Source organism: Mobula hypostoma, chromosome 6, assembly GCF_963921235.1.
Source record: "Mobula hypostoma chromosome 6, sMobHyp1.1, whole genome shotgun sequence".
Taxonomy (NCBI): Eukaryota; Metazoa; Chordata; class Chondrichthyes; order Myliobatiformes; family Myliobatidae; genus Mobula; species Mobula hypostoma.
Genome location: NC_086102.1, coordinates 40,408,194 through 40,427,513, shown reverse-complemented (window position 1 = coordinate 40,427,513; position 19,320 = coordinate 40,408,194). Strand labels below are relative to the sequence as shown.

Sequence of the window (19,320 nt, the reverse complement as noted above, 5' to 3'; positions counted from 1 at the left end):
CATAGGCAGTACATAAGTTAGGGATGACCTGCAAAAGTTGCTCCATCCATCATAAGGCAAGGGATTAACTTGCGAAAAACCCCTCACAGCAAGAGCTCTACATTTCAGCATGATATCAAAAGCGTGAAATACATAATTGGATATAGCACTGACTTCCATCTATGGAACAAGGTGAATGTTGAATGAGACTAATAAATGATGTACCTGATAGAGAATATGAAGGTCATTCTCCAAAACAAATCCTTTCATTGCCTTTTGCAAGTCTGCAAAAATTCTCAGTGCATCAGGAGGAGACAGGGAAGAGGCAAGTGTAGCTGCTCCCAGTTGTGTGGGACGATACAACTGAACTAAAAGCAATAATTAAACTTATTAAAGACTATTATATTAGAATAAAACAGAGCACACATTATAACTTGGGCTAATTAGTGAATATAATATTTACACACTAAGACTACAAGTCAGTGACCATCCTGAGTCACCTCCCCTTGACATTCAATGGCATTACTAACAAGAATATTGTGGGTCACCACAGATCATAAACTTATTTGATCAGCTATATTAATAAATGGCAATAACATGATCACAAACAGGTACTCTATTCAGGGATTCAAAGCTTTTCCATCATCTACAAGCAACAAAGGGATGTACTATGATTCTCTTTACTTGCCAGGATGAATGCAGTTTGGATACATTAAGCTCAGCATCATTCAGGACCAAGCAACCCATGTGATTGGTATCTAGTCCACCATTTTAAATATTTGCTTGCTCGACTAGCAGGACATTACAATGCTAGTGCATACCCTGAATCAAATACAACTGCATCAACCTGCCAAAACTCAAACTTACAATTCCTACGACCTTGAAGGACAAGAAAAACCAAATGCATGAGAATACTATTTCCAAATCACATCCTATTCCTTTGATAGGACAAGACCCTGAAATTATCTACCAAGTAATACTGTGGGAATACCTTCACACAGTTGAAGGCAGTAGCTCATTGCCATTTTCTCAATGGTAGTTAGGGCTGGAGAATAACTGCTAGCCTTGCCCTTGTCATACACATTATAGATTGTAAATGATAAATGCAGATAGTTCAAGGTATAGAACTGCTGAGGACACCAGCGATGAACAGAGTACCCTTTCAGAAGAGTCAGAGAGAAGAAAATAAAATGCAGTTAACCAGGTGCACAGTCAACCCCCGAAGTAACCAAAGGAAGATTTTCACCCTATTCCATTTCCTACACAATAGTCAGAACAACACAGAAGCAGGCCTGTCAGCCCACCTAGACCAAACTGATCAGTTATTCTGCCCAGATCTATCCATCCACACCTAGACCGTAGCCCTCTACAACCTTCACATCCACGTACTTACCTAAACTTCTTTTAAATGTTACAATCAAACCTGTATCCACCACTTAATGCTGGCTGTTCATTCTACACTTGCACCACCCTCTAAGTGAAGGAGCTCCCCCTCAGCTTCCCTTTAAATATTTCACCATTCGCCCTTAACTTATGACCTCTAGTTCTTTCTGATCCAGTTTATCACATTATCATCTAAATCATTAATATGACAAACAACTGACCCTCCACTGATACCTGTGCAACACCACTTGTCACAAGCAACCATCTACTACCAATCTCTAGCTTCTCCCACTAAGTCAAATTTTGAATCCAAATGCCAAGTGACTGAATCTTCTGGACCAGCCTCCCATGAGGGAACAGTCTAAGGCCTTGCAACTTTCATGTTAACTATGTACACTGCCTTTCCCTTCATCAATTTTCTGGTAACCTCCTCGAAAAACTTAATAAGATTGTTTAGACATGACTTACCAGTAACAAAGCCATGCTGACTATCCATAATAGATCCCTGTCTATCCAAATACTTATATATCATGTTCCTTGGACAGCCTTCCCATAATTTACCCCCAACTGATGTCAGGCTCACTGGCCTATAATCTCAAGAAGCTCCAAAACCTGGGTCTCTGTACCTCCCGCTGCAATTGGATCCTTGACTAGTTCATTGGAAGACCACAGTCAGTGCAGATTGGAAATAACATCTCCTTCTCACTGACAATCAACACCAGTGCACCTCAGAGGTGTGTGCTTAGCCCATTTCTCCATTCTCTCTACACCAATGACTGTGTGGCTGGACACAGGTCAAAAGCTATCTATAAATTCGCCAACAACACACTATTATTGACAGATTCTCAAATGATGACAAGGAGGAATACAGGAGTGAGATAGATCAGCCGACTGAGTGCTGCAACAACAACCTTGCACTGACCACCAGTAGGACCAAAGAAAAGACTGTGGACTTCAGGAAGAGGAAGTTGAGGGAACACACACCAGTCCTCAAGAGGGATCAGTAGTGGAAAGGGTGAGCAGCTTCTAGTTGCTGGGTGTCAACATCTCTGAGGATCTATCCTGGGCCCAACGTATGGATGCAATTATAAAGAAGGCACGACAGTGGCTATATTTCATTAGACGTTTGAGAAAACTTGGTATGTCACCAATGCAGGTGTACCATGCAGTGCATTCTGACTGGTTGCATCACTGTCTGCTATGGAAGGATCCTGCACAGGACCAGAAAAGCTTCAGAAAGACGCCAACTCAGCCAGCTCAATCACGGTCACAAGCCTTAAAAATGCATCCATCCTTAAAGTCCCCCAACACTCAGGAAATGCCTTTTTCTCATTGTTGCCATCAAGGAGGTGGTACAGGAGCCTGAAAACACAAGCTCAATGTTTTAGGAACAGCTTGTTCCCCTCTGCCATCAGATTTCTGAATGGACAATGAACCCCTGTATTCTACCTCACTATTTTCTTTTTTATCCCCTGACGTTAACCATGTCACTGATATTAAACATGATTCCTACTTATTCTTATAGCAACAGGACCACATTAGCTATCCTCCAATCTTCCAGCACCTCACCGTGGTTAAGGATATCTTAAATACCTCTGCCAGGGCCCCTACAATTTCTTCACTAGCTACAAGTTCTGAGAGAACACCTTGTCAAGCCTTTGGGACTTATCCACCCTAACCTCCCTCAAGCCACCAACCACCTCCTCTTCAGTAATCCAGATATGGTCCATGACCTCGCTGTTGTCTTGCCTCAGTTCTGTGTCCATCCCCCGAGTAAATATAGATACAAAACCTCGATTTAAGGTTTTCCCCAATCAAGGCAGAAAGAACATAATCTATGAAGGAACATCTGGAACTTAAAATAAACAGGTTAACCATGACTGTTTGTCTACAAATGCACAAATTAAAGCAATAAGTCAGCTTTGAAAACAAGTTAGAACGTTCACAAATTGATAACCAGATACAAGGTATTAAACAAACTAAGTAAAATTAAACTGAAATGAAAGATTACATTAAATTGATAAAAGCTTAATGTAAAAGCAGGTTGAATTGCATAAATAAAACAAATATAAAGATATTGTTTCTAAAACCTAATCTGCAGAACGCAACTTTACAAATAGGAAGAACTGGAAGTTTGTTTGAACACTAGAAACTACCATGACTATTACCATTTGCCTAACAATAAAATATAATTATCAGAAAACAATACTTTTATCTCCGTCCCGATCCTCTTCAAGTATTTGAATAAACTCATTCTCCATCAAGTACTCAATAGAATCCTCAATGGCATTGTCTTGGATTGATGTTACTTCACTTTCAAGAGCACTGGCAGCCAACAATGTGCAGGAAGTGTACACACGTACATCTTCTGGGGTGCTGGCAACACCACTTACTATTATCTGAAACCAGAATAGATCTGACTTATTACAAATTCCACAAGATTCAAAATATTACACACCTGGTTATCTTCACACATGATTTAATTAGATGTAATCACAGAATTCTAAAACCACAGCATTTCCCAACCATCTCAAAGAAAACCTTAAAACAATCATTTCAACAATATTGTTCCTCATAATTAACGACAGTGTGTGGGGATACAGTATTGTTTCTGAGACAATTTCTACTTGCATTTATGTGCCATTATTTGGTAGATGCAGTAAAAGTAATACAGCACCAGGATTAGCAACCCAGCAAAATATTCACAAGAGCACCTTAATCTATCATCAGGAAATATTTGTGTTTTATAATATCTATCACTGAGAGGAACAATACCTAAATTTATGATATCAAATTGGCTTCTATAAATCCTTCAGATTCTATTAACGCACACACAAATCTCTCTCTAGCTCCATTCCACTGAGAGACATTAACCTTTAAACAAAAATGCATTTGTTCACTTTGAAATTACAGATAGCAGCATCCAAACAATGACAGCATAAAAATAACTGATGGTTAAATAACAAAAGTCATTGTCTTGGGCTACAATATCAGTTATACCTCAACAATTCAACATTAAATGCCCACCAGTATTAAATTTACCATCACGGATAATTTATTTCAGTGGCAGCCTCTTCAAAAACTTACAGTTACAATTGTTAGATGAGCAAACCAGTGAATAGATTGTCAACATTGCTATTCTCTGAACTTAAGACTTATGCAATTTTGTCCATGAGCTGGTATATTTCAAATGGCTACCTATCCAGACCCTAGGAAGTTGGTAAAAAATCCTCTGAGACAATAGCAATAATCTTCCTCTTTTTGAGAGGAGATCATAAAACATAGGAGCAGAATTAGACCAAATGGCCCATCAAGTGTGCTCCGGCATGTCGTTGTGGCTGATCCATTTTCCTCTTAATGCAATTCTCCTGCCTTCTCCCCATAACCTTTCACTCCGACTAATCAAAAACCTATCAATCTCTGCCTTAAATACACCCGGTGACCTGGCCTCCACAGCTGCCTGTGGCAACGAATTTCAGATTCACCACCCCCTGACTACAGAAATTCCTCCTCACCTTTCCCTAAATGGACACCCTCTATTTTGAGGCTGTAACCTCTGGTTTTCAACTCGCCCACCAAAGGAAACATCCTCTCCACATTCACTCTATCAAGGCCTTTTAACATTCGATAGGTTTCAATGAAATCCCCCCTCATTCTTCTAAATTCCGGTGAGTATCGTCAGAGTGGTGATCTTGAGGCTTTAGCTCTTCGAAGCTTCTGTGAAGACAGGCTTCAGTCAGAGAAAGAAAAGCTCAAGGTTAAGTTTATTTTTCTTCCCTTCTTTCTGTCTTCTCAGCTAGGATAGTAGAGATGCCACACACACACAAAATGCTGGAGGAATTCAGCAGGCCAGGCAGCATCTATGGGAAAAAGTACAGTCGATATTTCAGGCCGAAATCCTTCGGCAGGACTGGTGAAATAAAAGCTAAGGAGTAGGTTTAAAAGGTGGAGGGATAGCAAACAGAAACGGCAAGTGATGGGTGAAACCAGGAGGGGGAGGAATAAAGTAAAGAGCTGGGAAGTTGATTGGTGAAAGAGACAGGAGGCCATGGAAGAAAGAAAGAGGGGAGGAGCGCCAGAGGGAGGTGATGGGCAAGCAAAGAGGTAAGGTGAGAGAAGGAAAAGAGGATGGGAAATGGTGAATTACCGGAAGTTTGAGAAATCGATGTTCATGCCATCAGGTCGGAGGCTACCCAAAAGGAATATAAGATTTTTGTTCCTACAACCCAAGTGTGGCCTCATCACAACAGTGGAGGAGGCCATGGATAGACATATCGGAATAGGAATGGGAAGTGGATTTAAAATGGGTGGCCACTGGGAGATCCTGCTTGTTCTGGTGGACAGAGTGTAGATGCTTGGCGAAGTGGTCTCCCAATGTACGTCAGGTCTCACTGATATACAGGAGGCCACACCAGGAACACCACACACAGCAAATGGCCCCAACAGACTCACAGGTAAAGTATTTCATCACCTGGAAGGACTGTTTAGGGCCCTGAATGGTAATGAGGTAGGGGGTATAGGGGCAGGTTTAGCATGTGTTCCGCTTACAAGGATAAGTGCCAGGAGGGAGATCAGTGAGGAGGGAAGAACGGACAAGGGAGTTGCATACGGAGCAATCCCTGTGGAAAGCGGGGGGGGGGGAGGGGGGAGAGATGTGTCAGGAGGGAGATCAGTTGACATGCCATCCCAAGCCAAGCAGGATATGGAAAGTAGGGAGACCTCCAATGTCCCTAATAACTACAACAGCGAGAACTGCATCCAGCTGCAGCTTCTAATAATCTGCATTAAGGAGTTGGAGCTGGAACTGGATGAACTCTGGATCATTCGGGAGGCAGAGGGGATGATAGATAGGACACATAGAGAGGACAGAGGAGACTAGGTGGCAGTCAGGAAGAAGAAAGGGGTTAAGGAGACACTGCAGAGTACCCCTGTGGCCATCGCCCTCAACAACAGGTATATCACATTGGATACTGTCGGTGAGATGACCAAACAGAGGAAGGTCACAGAGTAAGATTTCTGGCACTGAGTCTGCCTCTGTGACTCACAAGGGAAGGGGGAGAAAAGACATGCTGTAGTGATAGGGGATTTGTTAACTAAGGGAAAAGACAGGAGGTTCTGTGGGTGAGAACGAGATTCCTGAATGGTACGTTGCCTCCCAGATGCCAGGGTCCAGGTTATCACAGATTTAGCCCTCAACATCCTTAAGTGGAAGGATGAACAGCGAGAAGTCGTGTAGGTACCAATGATGTGGGTAGGATGAGTGACGAGGTTCTGCAAAGGGAGTTCAGGGAGTTATGTGCTATGCGTATGTATGTGAAGACTCAGAGCTATGTGTCAAACATTGGGGACTGTATTGGCTCCCTTCCTGTTTACTCTGTACATCTCGGACTTTAGATACAGCACTGAGTCATGTCTTCTGCAGAAATACTCTGATGACTCAGCAATAGTTGGGTGTATAAAGGGAGGAGGGAAGGATGAATACAGGGCCCTGGTGGAGGACCTTGTCAAATGGTGCAAGCTGAATTATCTGCAGTTCAACATCAGTAAGACAAAGAAGATGAGGATGGACTTTAGGAAGACTAAACCTTTCACTGCTCCCTGTTACTACTGATGGTGAGGACATGGAAGTGGCAAATAAAAAACTGCAAGTACTGGGGGTGCACATGGATGGCAGACTCGAGTGGAGCATCCACACAGAAGCTGTGTACAAGGGCCAAAGTCACCTCTACTTCCTGAGAAGACAGAGATGCTTTTGATTATGCAGGCCTCTCCTTCATAGTTCTACCAGTATGTTGTCGCCAGTACAATCTTCGATGGGGCAATGGTGTCAACACGGGTAATGCTAATGGGCTCAATAAACTGACTAGAAAGACTGACTCTGTTATAGGAGTCAGACTGGATACACTGGAGGCTGTGGTAGAACAAAGGACCCTATGGAAAATCCTGGCAATTCTGGACAACGTTTCTCACCCTCTGCATGCCACCTTGGCTGAATAGAGGTGTACTTTTGGCTATAGACTAAGACAACTGCAATGCACCAAAGGTGCTATAAAAGGTCATTCTTACCCTTGGCCATTAAGCTCTATAATGAGTCAACCTATAGCTGGGGAAGTGATGATCCCCTCCTGTCAGACTGTTTGTGGTAACTTATTTTCTATTCTTTCCACGTCTCTTCTAATATTTATATCTGTGCATTTGTAATGCTACTGTGACACTGCAATTTCCTTTGGGATCAATGAAGTATCTATCTAAAAAGCAGCACCTCCAGGGTTGTGATCTCAGGATTGCTACCCATGCCACGTGCAAGTGAGGCCAGAACTAGGAAGATTATACAGTTCAACACGTGGCTAAAGAGTTGGTGTAGGAGGGACACAGAAGATGGTTCCTGTGCAGAAGGGATGGTTTGCACCTGAACTGAAGGGGGGACTAATATCCTAGCGGGAAGGTTTGTTAATACTGCACAGTGGGGTTTACACCAGAGTTGCAGGGGAATGGGAACCGGAGTGCCAGAACAGTTAGTGGAGATGTTGTGGAGGCAGATGTTGGTAAGACCCCAGACAAAGTTAGGAAACAGAAAGTTGAGTATAGTGCGACTAATGTAATGAGCTGCCTATATTTCAATGCCAGAAGTATTGTAGGAAAGGTGGATAACAGTGCTGAAAATGAGGTAGCTGGTTTACAAACAGAGGCAATGTGTAGTGAGGAGAGGTTGTTGAAAGGGCAAAATTGCAGTCAACAGGATGAATTGAAACGTAAAAGGCGGACAAAATTGAAAAGGGTGAATACAGGACTGAAGGTGTTATATTTGAATGCACGCAGTATTCTGAATAAGGTAGAAGAACTTGCAGTACAGTTGCAGATCGACAGGTATGATGCTGCAGCAATCACTGAATTATGGTTGAAAGAAGATTATAGTTGGGAGCTTAATATCCATTGTATCGCCTACATGGTATCAAAAGGACAGGCAAGAATGCAGAGGCGGCAGTGTTGCTCTGAATGAAATCATATCATTAGAAAGAGGTAACATAGGGTCAGAAGGTGTTGAGTCATTGTGGGTAGAGCTAAGGAACTGCAAGGGTAAAAAGACCCCGAACACTAGTAAGATGTGGCCTACAAATTACAACAGGAAGTAGAAGATGCATGCCAAAAGGCAAATATTACAATGGTCATGGGGGATTTCAATATGCAGGTAGATTGGGAAAATCAGGTTGGTGCTGAAATACAGGAAGGGGAATTTTTAAAGTGCCTATGAGATGGCTTTTTAGAGCAGCTTGTGGTTGAGCCCTCTAGGGGATCAGCTATTCTGGACTGGTGGTTGTGCAATGAACCAAAATTGATTAGAGAGCTTAAGGTAAAAGAATCCTTAGGGAAAAGTGATCATAATACGATTGATTTCACCCTGAAATTTGAGAAGAAGTTAAGGTCAGATGTATCAATATTACAGTGGAGTAAAGGGAATTACAGAGGCATGAGAGTGGAGTTGGCTGGAAAGTAGAGCAGCAATGGCTAAAATTTCTGGAAGCAATTCAGAAGGCACAGGATATATTCATCCCAAAGAGAAAGAAGTACTCAAAAGGAAAGATGACATAAATAAGGCTAATAAGAGAAGCCAAAGCCAACATAAGAGGGCATGTAATAAAGCAAAGATTAGTGGGAAGTTAGAGGATTGGGAAGCTTTTAAAAGCAACAGAAGGCAAGTAAAAAGGCCATTAAGGGGGTAAAGAGGGATTGGAGCAGGGGGCAGGGATTCAAGTTTTTGGATCATTGGGACCTCTTTTGGCGCAGGCGTGACCTGTACAAAAAGGACGGGTTACACTTGAATCCTAGGGGGACCAATATCCTGGCAGGGAGATTAGCGGGGGCTACTGAGGTGACTTTAAACTAGAATGGTTGGGGGGTGGGAATCAAATTAAAGAGGCTAGGCATGAGGAGGTTAGTTCACAACAGAGGGATGGGAACCACTGCAGAGAGACAGAGGGGTGTAAAGTGAGGGTAGAAGCAAAAAGTACAAAGGAGAAAAGTAAAAGTGGCAGGCCGACAAATCCAGGGCAAGCATTAAAAAGGGCCACTTTTCAACATAATTGTATAAGGGCTAAGAGTGTTGTAAAAGAGCGCCTGAAGGCTTTATGTGTCAATGCAAGGAGCATTCGTAATAAGGTGGATGAATTGAAAGTGCAGATTGTTATTAATGATTATGATATAGTTGGGATCACAGAGACATGGCTCCAGGGTGACCAGGGATGGGAGCTCAACGTTCAGGGATATTCAATATTCAGGAGGGATAGACATGAAGGAAGGGGAGGTGGGGTGGCGTTGCTGGTTAAAGAAGAGATTAACGCAATAGAAAGGAAGGACATAAGCCGGGAAGATGTGGAATCGATATGGGTAGAGCTGCGTAACACTAAGGGGCAGAAGACGCTGGTGGGAGTTGTGTACAGGCCACCTAACAGTAGTAGTGAGGTCGGAGATGGTATTAAACAGGAAATTAGAAATGTGTGCAATAAAGGAACAGCAGTTATAATGGGTGACTTCAATCTACATGTAGACTGGATGAACCAAATTGGTAAAGGTGCTGAGGAAGAGGATTTCTTGGAATGTATGCGGGATGGTTTTTTGAACCAACATGTCGAGGAACCAACTAGAGAGCAGGCTATTCTGGACTGGGTTTTGAGCAATGAGGAAGGGTTAATTAGCGATCTTGTCGTGAGAGGCCCCTTGGGTAAGAGTGACCATAATATGGTGGAATTCTTCATTAAGATGGAGAGTGGCATAGTTAATTCAGAAACAAAGGTTCTGAACTTAAAGAGGGGTAACTTTGAAGGTATGAGACGTGAATTAGCTAAGATAGACTGGCAAATGACACTTAAAGGTTGCATGGATGAACTACAACAATTGTTCATCCCAGTTTGGCAAAAGAATAAATCAAGGAAGGTAGTGCACCCGTGGCTGACAAGAGAAATTAGGGATAATATCAATTCCAAAGAAGAAGCATACAAATTAGCCAGAGAAAGTGGCTCACCTGAGGACTGGGAGAAATTCAGAGTTCAGCAGAGGAGGACAAAGGACTTAATTAGGAAGGGGAAAAAAGATTATGAGAGAAAACTGGCAGCGAACATAAAAACGGACTGTAAAAGCTTTTATAGATATGTAAAAAGGAAAAGACTGGCAAAGACAAATGTAGGTCCCCTGCAGACAGAAACAGGTGAATTGATTATGGGGAGCAAGGACATGGCAGACCAATTGAATAATTACTTTGGTTCTGTCTTCACTAAGGAGGACATAAATAATCTTCCAGAAATAGTAAGGGACAGAGGGTCCAGTGAGATGGAGGAACTGAGCGAAATACATGTTAGTAGGGAAGTGGTGTTAGGTAAATTGAAGGGATTGAAGGCAGATAAATCCCCAGGGCCAGATGGTCTGCATCCTAGAGTGCTTAAGGAAGTAGCCCAAGAAATAGTGAATGCATTAGTGATAATTTTTCAAAACTCGTTAGATTCTGGACTAGTTCCTGAGGATTGGAGGGTGGCTAATGTAACCCCACTTTTTAAAAAAGGAGGGAGAGAGAAACCGGGGAATTATAGACCGGTTAGCCTAACGTCGGTGGTGGGGAAACTGCTGGAGTCAGTTATCAAGGATGTGATAACAGCACATTTGGAAAGCGGTGAAATGATTGGACAAAGTCAGCATGGATTTGTGAAAGGAAAATCATGTCTGACGAATCTCATAGAATTTTTTGAGGATGTAACTAGTAGAGTGCATAGGGGAGAACCAGTGGATGTGGTATATTTGGATTTTCAAAAGGCTTTTGACAAGGTCCCACACAGGAGATTAGTGTGCAAACTTAAAGCACACAGTATTGGGGGTAAGGTATTGGTGTGGGTAGAGAATTGGTTAGCAGACAGGAAGCAAAGAGTGGGAATAAACAGGACCTTTTCAGAATGGCAGGCGGTGACTAGTGGGGTACTGCAAGGCTCAGTGCTGGGACCCCAGTTGTTTACAATATATATTAATGACTTGGATGAGGGAATTAAATGCAGCATCTCCAAGTTTGCGGATGACACGAAGCTGGGTGGCAGTGTTAGCAGTGAGGAGGATGCTAAGAGGATGCAGGGTGACTTGGATAGGTTGGGTGAGTGGGCAAATTCATGGCAGATGCAATTTAATGTGGATAAATGTGAAGTTATCCACTTTGGTGGCAAAAATAGGAAAGCAGATTATTATCTGAATGGTGGCCGATTAGGAAAAGGGGAGGTGCAACGAGACCTGGGTGTCATTATACACCAGTCATTGAAAGTGGGCATGCAGGTACAGCAGGGGGTGAAAAAGGTGAATGGTATGCTGGCATTTATAGCGAGAGGATTCGAGTACAGGAGCAGGGAGGTACTACTGCAGTTGTACAAGGCCTTGGTGAGACCACACCTGGAGTATTGTGTGCAGTTTTGGTCCCCTAATCTGAGGAAAGACATCTTTGCCATAGAGGGAGTACAAAGAAGGTTCACCAGATTGATTCCTGGGATGGCAGGACTTTCATATGAAGAAAGACTGGATGAACTGGGCTTGTACTCGTTGGAATTTAGAAGATTGAGGGGGGATCTGATTGAAACGTATAAGATCCTAAAGGGATTGGACAGGCTAGATGCAGGAAGATTGTTCCCGATGTTGGGGAAGTCCAGAACGAGGGGTCACAGTTTGAGGATAGAGGGGAAGCCTTTTAGGACCGAGATTAGGAAAAACTTCTTCACACAGAGAGTAGTGAATCTGTGGAATTCTCTGCCACAGGAAACTGTTGAGGCCAGTTCATTGGCTATATTTAAGAGGGAGTTAGATATGGCCCTTGTGGCTACGGGGGTCAGGGGGTATGGAGGGAAGGCTGGGGCGGGGTTCTGAGTTGGATGATCAGCCATGATCATAATAAATGGCGGTGCAGGCTCGAAGGGCCGAATGGCCTACTCCTGCACCTATTTTCTATGTTTCTATGAATATGAAAGTAAGCTAACCATTAATATTAAAGAGGATACCAAAAGTTTAAAAGAGAGGCGAGAGTGGGTATTAGACCATCGGAAAATGATGCTGGAGGGTTAGTAATGGAGGCCAACAAAATGGAAAATGAACTGAATAAATATTTTGCATCAGTCTTTACTGTGGAAGGTACTAGCAGTATGGTGGAAGTTCCAGGTGTCAGGGTCATGAAGTGTGTGAAGTTACCATAACTAGAGAGAAGGTTCTTGAGAAACTAAAAGGTCTGAAGGTAGATAAGTCACCTGGACCAGATGGTGTACAACCCAGGGTTCTGAAAGAGGTGGCTGAAGAGATTGTGGAGGTACTAGTAATGATCTTTCAAGAATCACTAGATTCTGGAATGGTTCTGGAAGATTGGAAAACTGCAATTGTCGCTCCACTCTTTAAGACAGGAGAGAGGCAGAAGAAAGGAAACTATAGGCCAGTTAGTCTCACCTCAGTGGTTGGGAAGATGTTGGAGCGATTATTAAGGATGAGGCTCAGGGTACTTGGAGGCACATGATCAAATAGGCCATTGTCAGCATCGCTTCCTCAAGGGAAAATCTTGTCTGACAAATCATTTCGAATTCTTTGAAGGAATAATTGGAAGGCTAGACAAAGGAGAATTGGTTGATGTTGTGTACTTGGATTTTCAGAAGGCCTTTGACAAGGTGCCACACATGAGGCTGCTTAACAAGCTAAGAGCCTATTGGTATTACAGGAAAGATTCAAACATGGGTAAAGTAGTTGCTGATTGGCAGGAGGTAAAGAGTGGGAATAAAGGGAAATTTTCTGGTTCGTTGCCAGAACGAGTGGTGCTCCACAGGGTCAATGTTGGGACCGATACTTTTTAGGTTATACGTCAATGATTTAGATGATGGAATTGATGGCTTTGTTGCAATGTTTGCAGACGATATGAAGATTGGCGGAGGGGCAGGTCGTCTTATGGAAGTCAAGAAGCCACAGAAGGACCTAGACAGATTAGGAGAATGGGCAAAGAAATGGCAGATGGAATACAGTTTTAAGAACTGGATGGTCATACACTTTGGTAGAAGAAATGATAGGGTTGACTGTTTTCTAAATGGAGAGAAAATATTAAAAAAAACTGAGGTGCAAAGAGATTTGGGAGTCCTTGTGCAAGATTTCCTAAAAGTTAATTTACAGGTTGAATCTGTGGTGAGGAAGGCAAATATGATGTTAGCATTCATTTCGAGAGGACCAGAATATAAAAGCAAGGATGTAATGTTGAGACTTTATAAAGCACTGGTGAGGTCTCACTTGGAGTATTGAGAGCAGTTTTGGGCTACTTTTCTGAAAAAGGATATGCTGAAACTGGAGAGGGTTCAAAGGAGGTTCACGAAAATTATCCCAAGATTAAGTGGCTTGTCATATGAAGAGCGTTTGATGGCCTGTATTCACTAGAATTCAGAAGAACAAGGAGTGACCTCACTGAAAGGTATCAAATGGTGAAAGGCCTTGATAGAGTGAACATGAAGAGGATGCTTCCTATGGTGGCAGAGTCCAAGACCAGAGGACACAGTCTCAGAATAATGGGGCGTCCTTTTAGAATGGAGATGAGGAGTGGCGAATCTGTGGAATTCTTTGCCAGAGGCAGCTAGGGAAGCCTGGGTATATTTACGGCAGAGGATGATAGATTCGTGATTGGTCAGGGCATGTAGGGATAGGGGGAGAAGGCAGGAGATTGGGGCTGAGAGGAAAATTGTATCAGCCATGTTGAAATGGCAGAGCAGACCTGATGGGCCCAACAGCTTAATTCTGCTCCTATATCTTATAGTCTTATGGAGTACAGGCTCAGAGCTTTGAATCACTGCTTATCTACAGCTTTGATGAGAGCAGTGTTTTTATCTAAACAACTACATTATTTTATATATTGACCCACTGGCAAAGAGAAGCTTATCCATTGATAGTCAGAAATCATGAATGAATGGTCTGATAGGCCACAATGCTTGGATCTGCAAATTGGCTAGTTTTGTCTGAGGTTTTCTGAAATATGCATGATTTTCAACAAAGCCTAATATTGACAAACTACAATTGTTGCGTTAGAAACTTACATTGATCTCATTTTATATAAAATGTTATTTTACATTTTGCAGTAGCTACAGCAGAGTCTGGATTAGATTTTAAATATCTGTATATGCTTAAAGCTAATTTAACTCTCAGTAAACAAGAAGTTTGACTTATTACACATTATTAACAAATTGATCGACAATGAGATGGAAATAAACACCTCTAGACTCCATCAAGCTATAACCTTTTAACAAAGGCTAGTTAATACATCGGGTTGAAACGAGTTCCATAACTATTGGATCTAACCTCAAGGATGGCTCGGATCATACTTGTGGTGATGCCCTCTCCCTCCTCCTTCACAAGGCAACTGTGCACGGGCCTAAGACAGCCTTGTAACAGGCTCATTCCTTTGGTTCTTTCTGAACGTTTACACACCAATATGCTTTCACCTTCAACAAAACATAAAATTGAACATTTTAGATATGTCTTCCTCCTCCACTAAGAAAATACTTTAAAATACAGTGATGAATTCCACGTGAAATTCTCTCACTATAATAACCCAATCTATTTGAAATATATACAAATTTTAAGTAATACGGAACACTTTTTTTAAAAAACTCATTAAAAAAATGTTAACTGAAATCCTACGCATCTTTCAGACATGTGATAAATGCCAGAAAAAGCTGGACTAAATTGGGTCAAAGTTTTCAAGCATCAGTTCCAAATGATCTCATGATGAAATGGTGGCACACACTCAGTGGCCCATTTCTGCTCCTATATCTTATGGTCCTGTGATCTATTATTGCATGCTGGTAGATACCTCAATGAGCAATTTACTCCTTCATATTTGAAGTTGCATAATTACTGTTAAAAAGCTATAACTATTCAAGACTTTCTAATGGGAAATACAATCCCAAAAGTGTTAGTGTTATCCAGGAGTGGAACAATGGAAAGCTCTCCTCACTGAAGATCATAGTGAAGATTCCAGTAGTAAATTAGTTGCTGGAATACTCACTGTTGTTCTTCATAAATACCTCACATCCAATCTGCACAATTGTTCCAAAGGTGAGGTTTTCTCATCCTTGCTTCCCTCCTTTATGATTGTATTCAGCACAAGCCTGACATACAGGACCTCACCATTTGGGTCTAGGGTGGCTTCATACAGTAAGTTCATAAAGATGGATTTACAGTTGCAAGTTTGTACTTGATTTTCAGGTCAGTAATGCACACAGACAGCATATTTTGCCCCAATAATGAGCCAGCTGTATTTTGCACCAATTTTTAGCCATACTTAGGCTAAAAATCTCAAGAATGACCATGTCATTATGAAGAGCTGAATGACTTTGTGCTCACAGTCTTATTATTCCAAAATAATAATCTATAAATTGTTGAAGAAAATTATCCCATATAAAGGAATTTGGATTTGAAAATCTCTCTACTTAATCATAGATCAGGTGTATCATCTATAATTGATGGATCTCTTGTTATCCCTTCTAAAAATTAGTATTAAGAGTACGTCTGAATAATTTTACTTTTAAAAAATCTGTTAAAACAACATCTGATATAAAAGGTGTTACTAAACTTTAATAATCTTTAATTCCATTGATCAATCATTTTTTTTAAGTGCTCTGGAAATTCAATGAAGTCAGTAACTAGCAGACTAACATAAGGTGTCAAACTATTCTTTGAAAAATAACTCGGTGCAATCAACTCTGATTATTATGATAGTATTATGATAGGTTTCAAATCTAAGCTATTTAACATAGAACATAGAATAGTACAGCACAGTACAAGCCCTTCAGCCCACAATGTTGTGCCAACCCTTAAACCCTGCCTCCCATATAACTCCCCCACCTTAAATTCCTCCATATACCTGTCCAGTAGTCTCTTAAATTTCACTAGTGTATCCACCTCCACCACTGACTCAGGCAGTGTATTCCACACACCAACCACTCTCTGAGTAAAAAAACCTTCCTCTAATATCCCCCTTGAACTTCCCATCCCTTACCTTAAAGCCATGTCCTCTTGTATTGAGCAGCGGTGCCCTGGGGAAGAGGCGCTGGCTGTCCACTCTATCTATTCCTCTTAATATCTTGTATACCTCTATCATGTCTCCGCTCATCCTCCTTCTCTCCAAAGAGTAAAGCCCTAGGTCCCTTAATCTCTGATCATAATGCATACTCTCTAAACCAGGCAGCATCCTAGTAAATCTCCTCTGTACCCTTTCCAATGCTTCCACATCCTTCCTATAGTGAGGCGACCAGAACAGGCCACAGTACTCCAAGTGTGGCCTAACCAGAGTTTTATAGAGCTGCATCACTACCTCGCGATTCTTAAACTCTATCCCTTGACTTATGAAAGCCAACACTCTCATAAGCTTTCTTAACTACCCTATCTACCTGTGAGGCAACTTTCAGGGATCTGTGGACATGTACCCCCAGATCCCTCTGCTCCTCCACACTGCCAAGAATCCTGCCATTTACTTTGTACTCTGCCTTGGAGTTTGTCCTTCCAAAGTGTACCACCTCACACGTCTCCGGGTTGAACTCCATCTGCCACTTCTCAGCCCACTTCTGCATCCTATCAATGTCTCTCTGCAATCTTCGACAATCCTCTACACTATCCACAGCACCACCAACCTTTGTGTCGTCTGCAAACTTGCCAACCCACCCTTCTACCCCTACATCCAGGTTGTTAATAAAAATCACGAAAAGTAGAGGTCCCAGAACAGATCCTTGTGGGACACCACTAGTCACAACCCTCTAATCTGAATGTACTCCCTCCACCACGACCCTCTGCCTTCTGCAGGCGAGCCAATTCTGAATCCACCTGGCCAAACTTCCCTGGATCCCATGCCTTCTGACTTTCTGAATAAGCCTACCATGTGGAACCTTGTCAAATGCCTTACTAAAATCCATGTAGATCACATCCACTGCACTACCCCCATCTATATGCCTGGTCACCTCCTCAAAGAACTCTATCAGGCTTATCAGACACAATCTGCCCTTCACAAAGCCATGCTGACTGTCCCTTATCAGACCATGATTTTCTAAATACCCACAGATCCCATCTCTAAGAATCTTTTCCAACAGCTTTCCCACCACAGATGCAAGCCTCACGAGTCTTTTATTACCCGGACTATCCCCACTACCTTTTTTTGAACAAGAGGTCAACATTCGCCTCCCTCCAATCCTCCAGTACCATTCCCATGGACAACAAGGACATAAGGATCCTAGCCAGAGGCTCAGCAATCTCTTCCCTCGCCTCGTGGAGCAGCCTGGGGAATATTCCATCAGGCCCTGGGGACTTAACTGTCCTAATGTATTTTAACAACTCCAACACCTCCTCTTCCTTAATATCAACATGCTCCAGAACATCAAGCTCATGTGATGATTGATTGGAACTGCTCTCTAAGAAACAATCTCATTGCCTCATACACTGTTTAAATTACCACCCAATAGGTAAGCTTTGTAAATTATACATCTATACCAAGTAACAGCAAGCCATTCTAACCCATGGTGTCCACTCCTTTTCTTCCAGCTCTCCCAGACATCTGTTTGTATGTAATAACGTCAAGAAGTCTTCCATTAAACACCGGTGATCTCACAATCACACGACGAGCTGGTAGATTCACCCCAGAGGAGAGGGTGGAGGTAGCCACAAGAACGCGAATTAAACCCTGACGAAATGCTCCTTCAATAATATCCCGCTCATCAAAAGTCAATCCTAATATGGAAATAAGAAAAGGAAAAAATAGATTAAGAATTCAAGCCCACCAATTACCAGTGCAGACTTTGCACAATTCAAGACCAAGTGAGTAAAAGCTTCACAATCTCCTTTTGTGCAAAATGTCAACTGAAGAGCACTATATACAACACAAGTGTGTGGCAGCATGTTCTACTTAGTGCATAGATCAGTAACTTAATGAGAATGAAAATGCTGATAAACTAAACCTTGACTTGTAAGTTATTTTATATTTTATCATGAGAGTGTGGAATGAGCTTACAGCATAAATGTTGCATGCAAGCTCAATTTCAACATTTAAGAGAAGTTTGGATTGGTAAATGGATAGTAGGGATATAGAGGGCTATGGTCCCAATGCAGGTTGATGGGAGTAAGCAGTTTAAATGGTTTCAGCATGAACTAGAGGGGTCAAAGGGCCTGTTTTTTTTGCTGTACTTCTCTGTGGTAAGCTACCTGCCTGCCTAAAACTGGCCAATTGGTAATTTCAGCAGAAGCTAAACCAGCACTTGGGTATTTGGGAGTGTGTTTGCAAGTAGTTTTCACTAACCCATGAAGTGATTTTCATCTGATGGTAGCTTCTAGGGAGTACAAAAGAATTTAGTGGGTGGGGGCTTGATGTAAGGGGGACAGGGTGGAATTTTTTGGGCAGAATTAAAACAGATAGATTAGTTAAGAATAACATTAAAAATATTAGAACAGCTATAGAAGTTATAATGAAGAATTGAAGGTAATAACAGATTATTAGCTTGATTAAACAGTTTAGACTTTGAGTAATAACCTTTCAGCAGAATGCTAAATAAACAAAGTAAGATAGAAATCATGTGTTGTAGATTTAGTATTTAGAGGTTTGTTAAGATGCATTAAATTTCTAGTAAACATACTGTATCTATAGAAACTATCTGCAGTCCAAGGAAATTTTGCTGTTAATGAACTTGTTTGATCTTCAGTCATTGTGATGTATTTAAGGAAGAAATTTATCTGGTTACCTTGTTGCAGGAGAAAATTGTATCCCAGAGGTAAAGTACTGTAGAAACAGACTAGAGACTTGAATGATTAGGTCAGAGCAGTGTACATGAAAGAAAGATCGATTCAAGCCATACTGTGAAAAGAGACGACTATTCCACTGGGTCAGGTTTGACATGAATTGTATTGAGATCACTGTCCTTACACATCAAATAACTGGCCCTG

At 41.9% G+C, this 19,320-nt stretch overlaps 1 protein-coding gene across 2 annotated transcripts in view; it reads right to left on the bottom strand.

Moving 5' to 3' along the window:
- Positions 1 to 19,320, bottom strand: part of polq (polymerase (DNA directed), theta) — a 103,388-nt gene that overhangs the window by 50,199 nt on the left and 33,869 nt on the right. For both annotated transcript variants that reach the window (XM_063050639.1, XM_063050640.1), the window contains exons 11-14: positions 17,902 to 18,114; positions 14,695 to 14,837; positions 3,572 to 3,761; positions 205 to 347 (exon numbers count right to left, since the gene is read on the bottom strand). In XM_063050639.1, the coding sequence (XP_062906709.1) occupies positions 205 to 347; positions 3,572 to 3,761; positions 14,695 to 14,837; positions 17,902 to 18,114 (689 nt within the window). The remainder of the gene's footprint in view (positions 1 to 204; positions 348 to 3,571; positions 3,762 to 14,694; positions 14,838 to 17,901; positions 18,115 to 19,320) is intronic.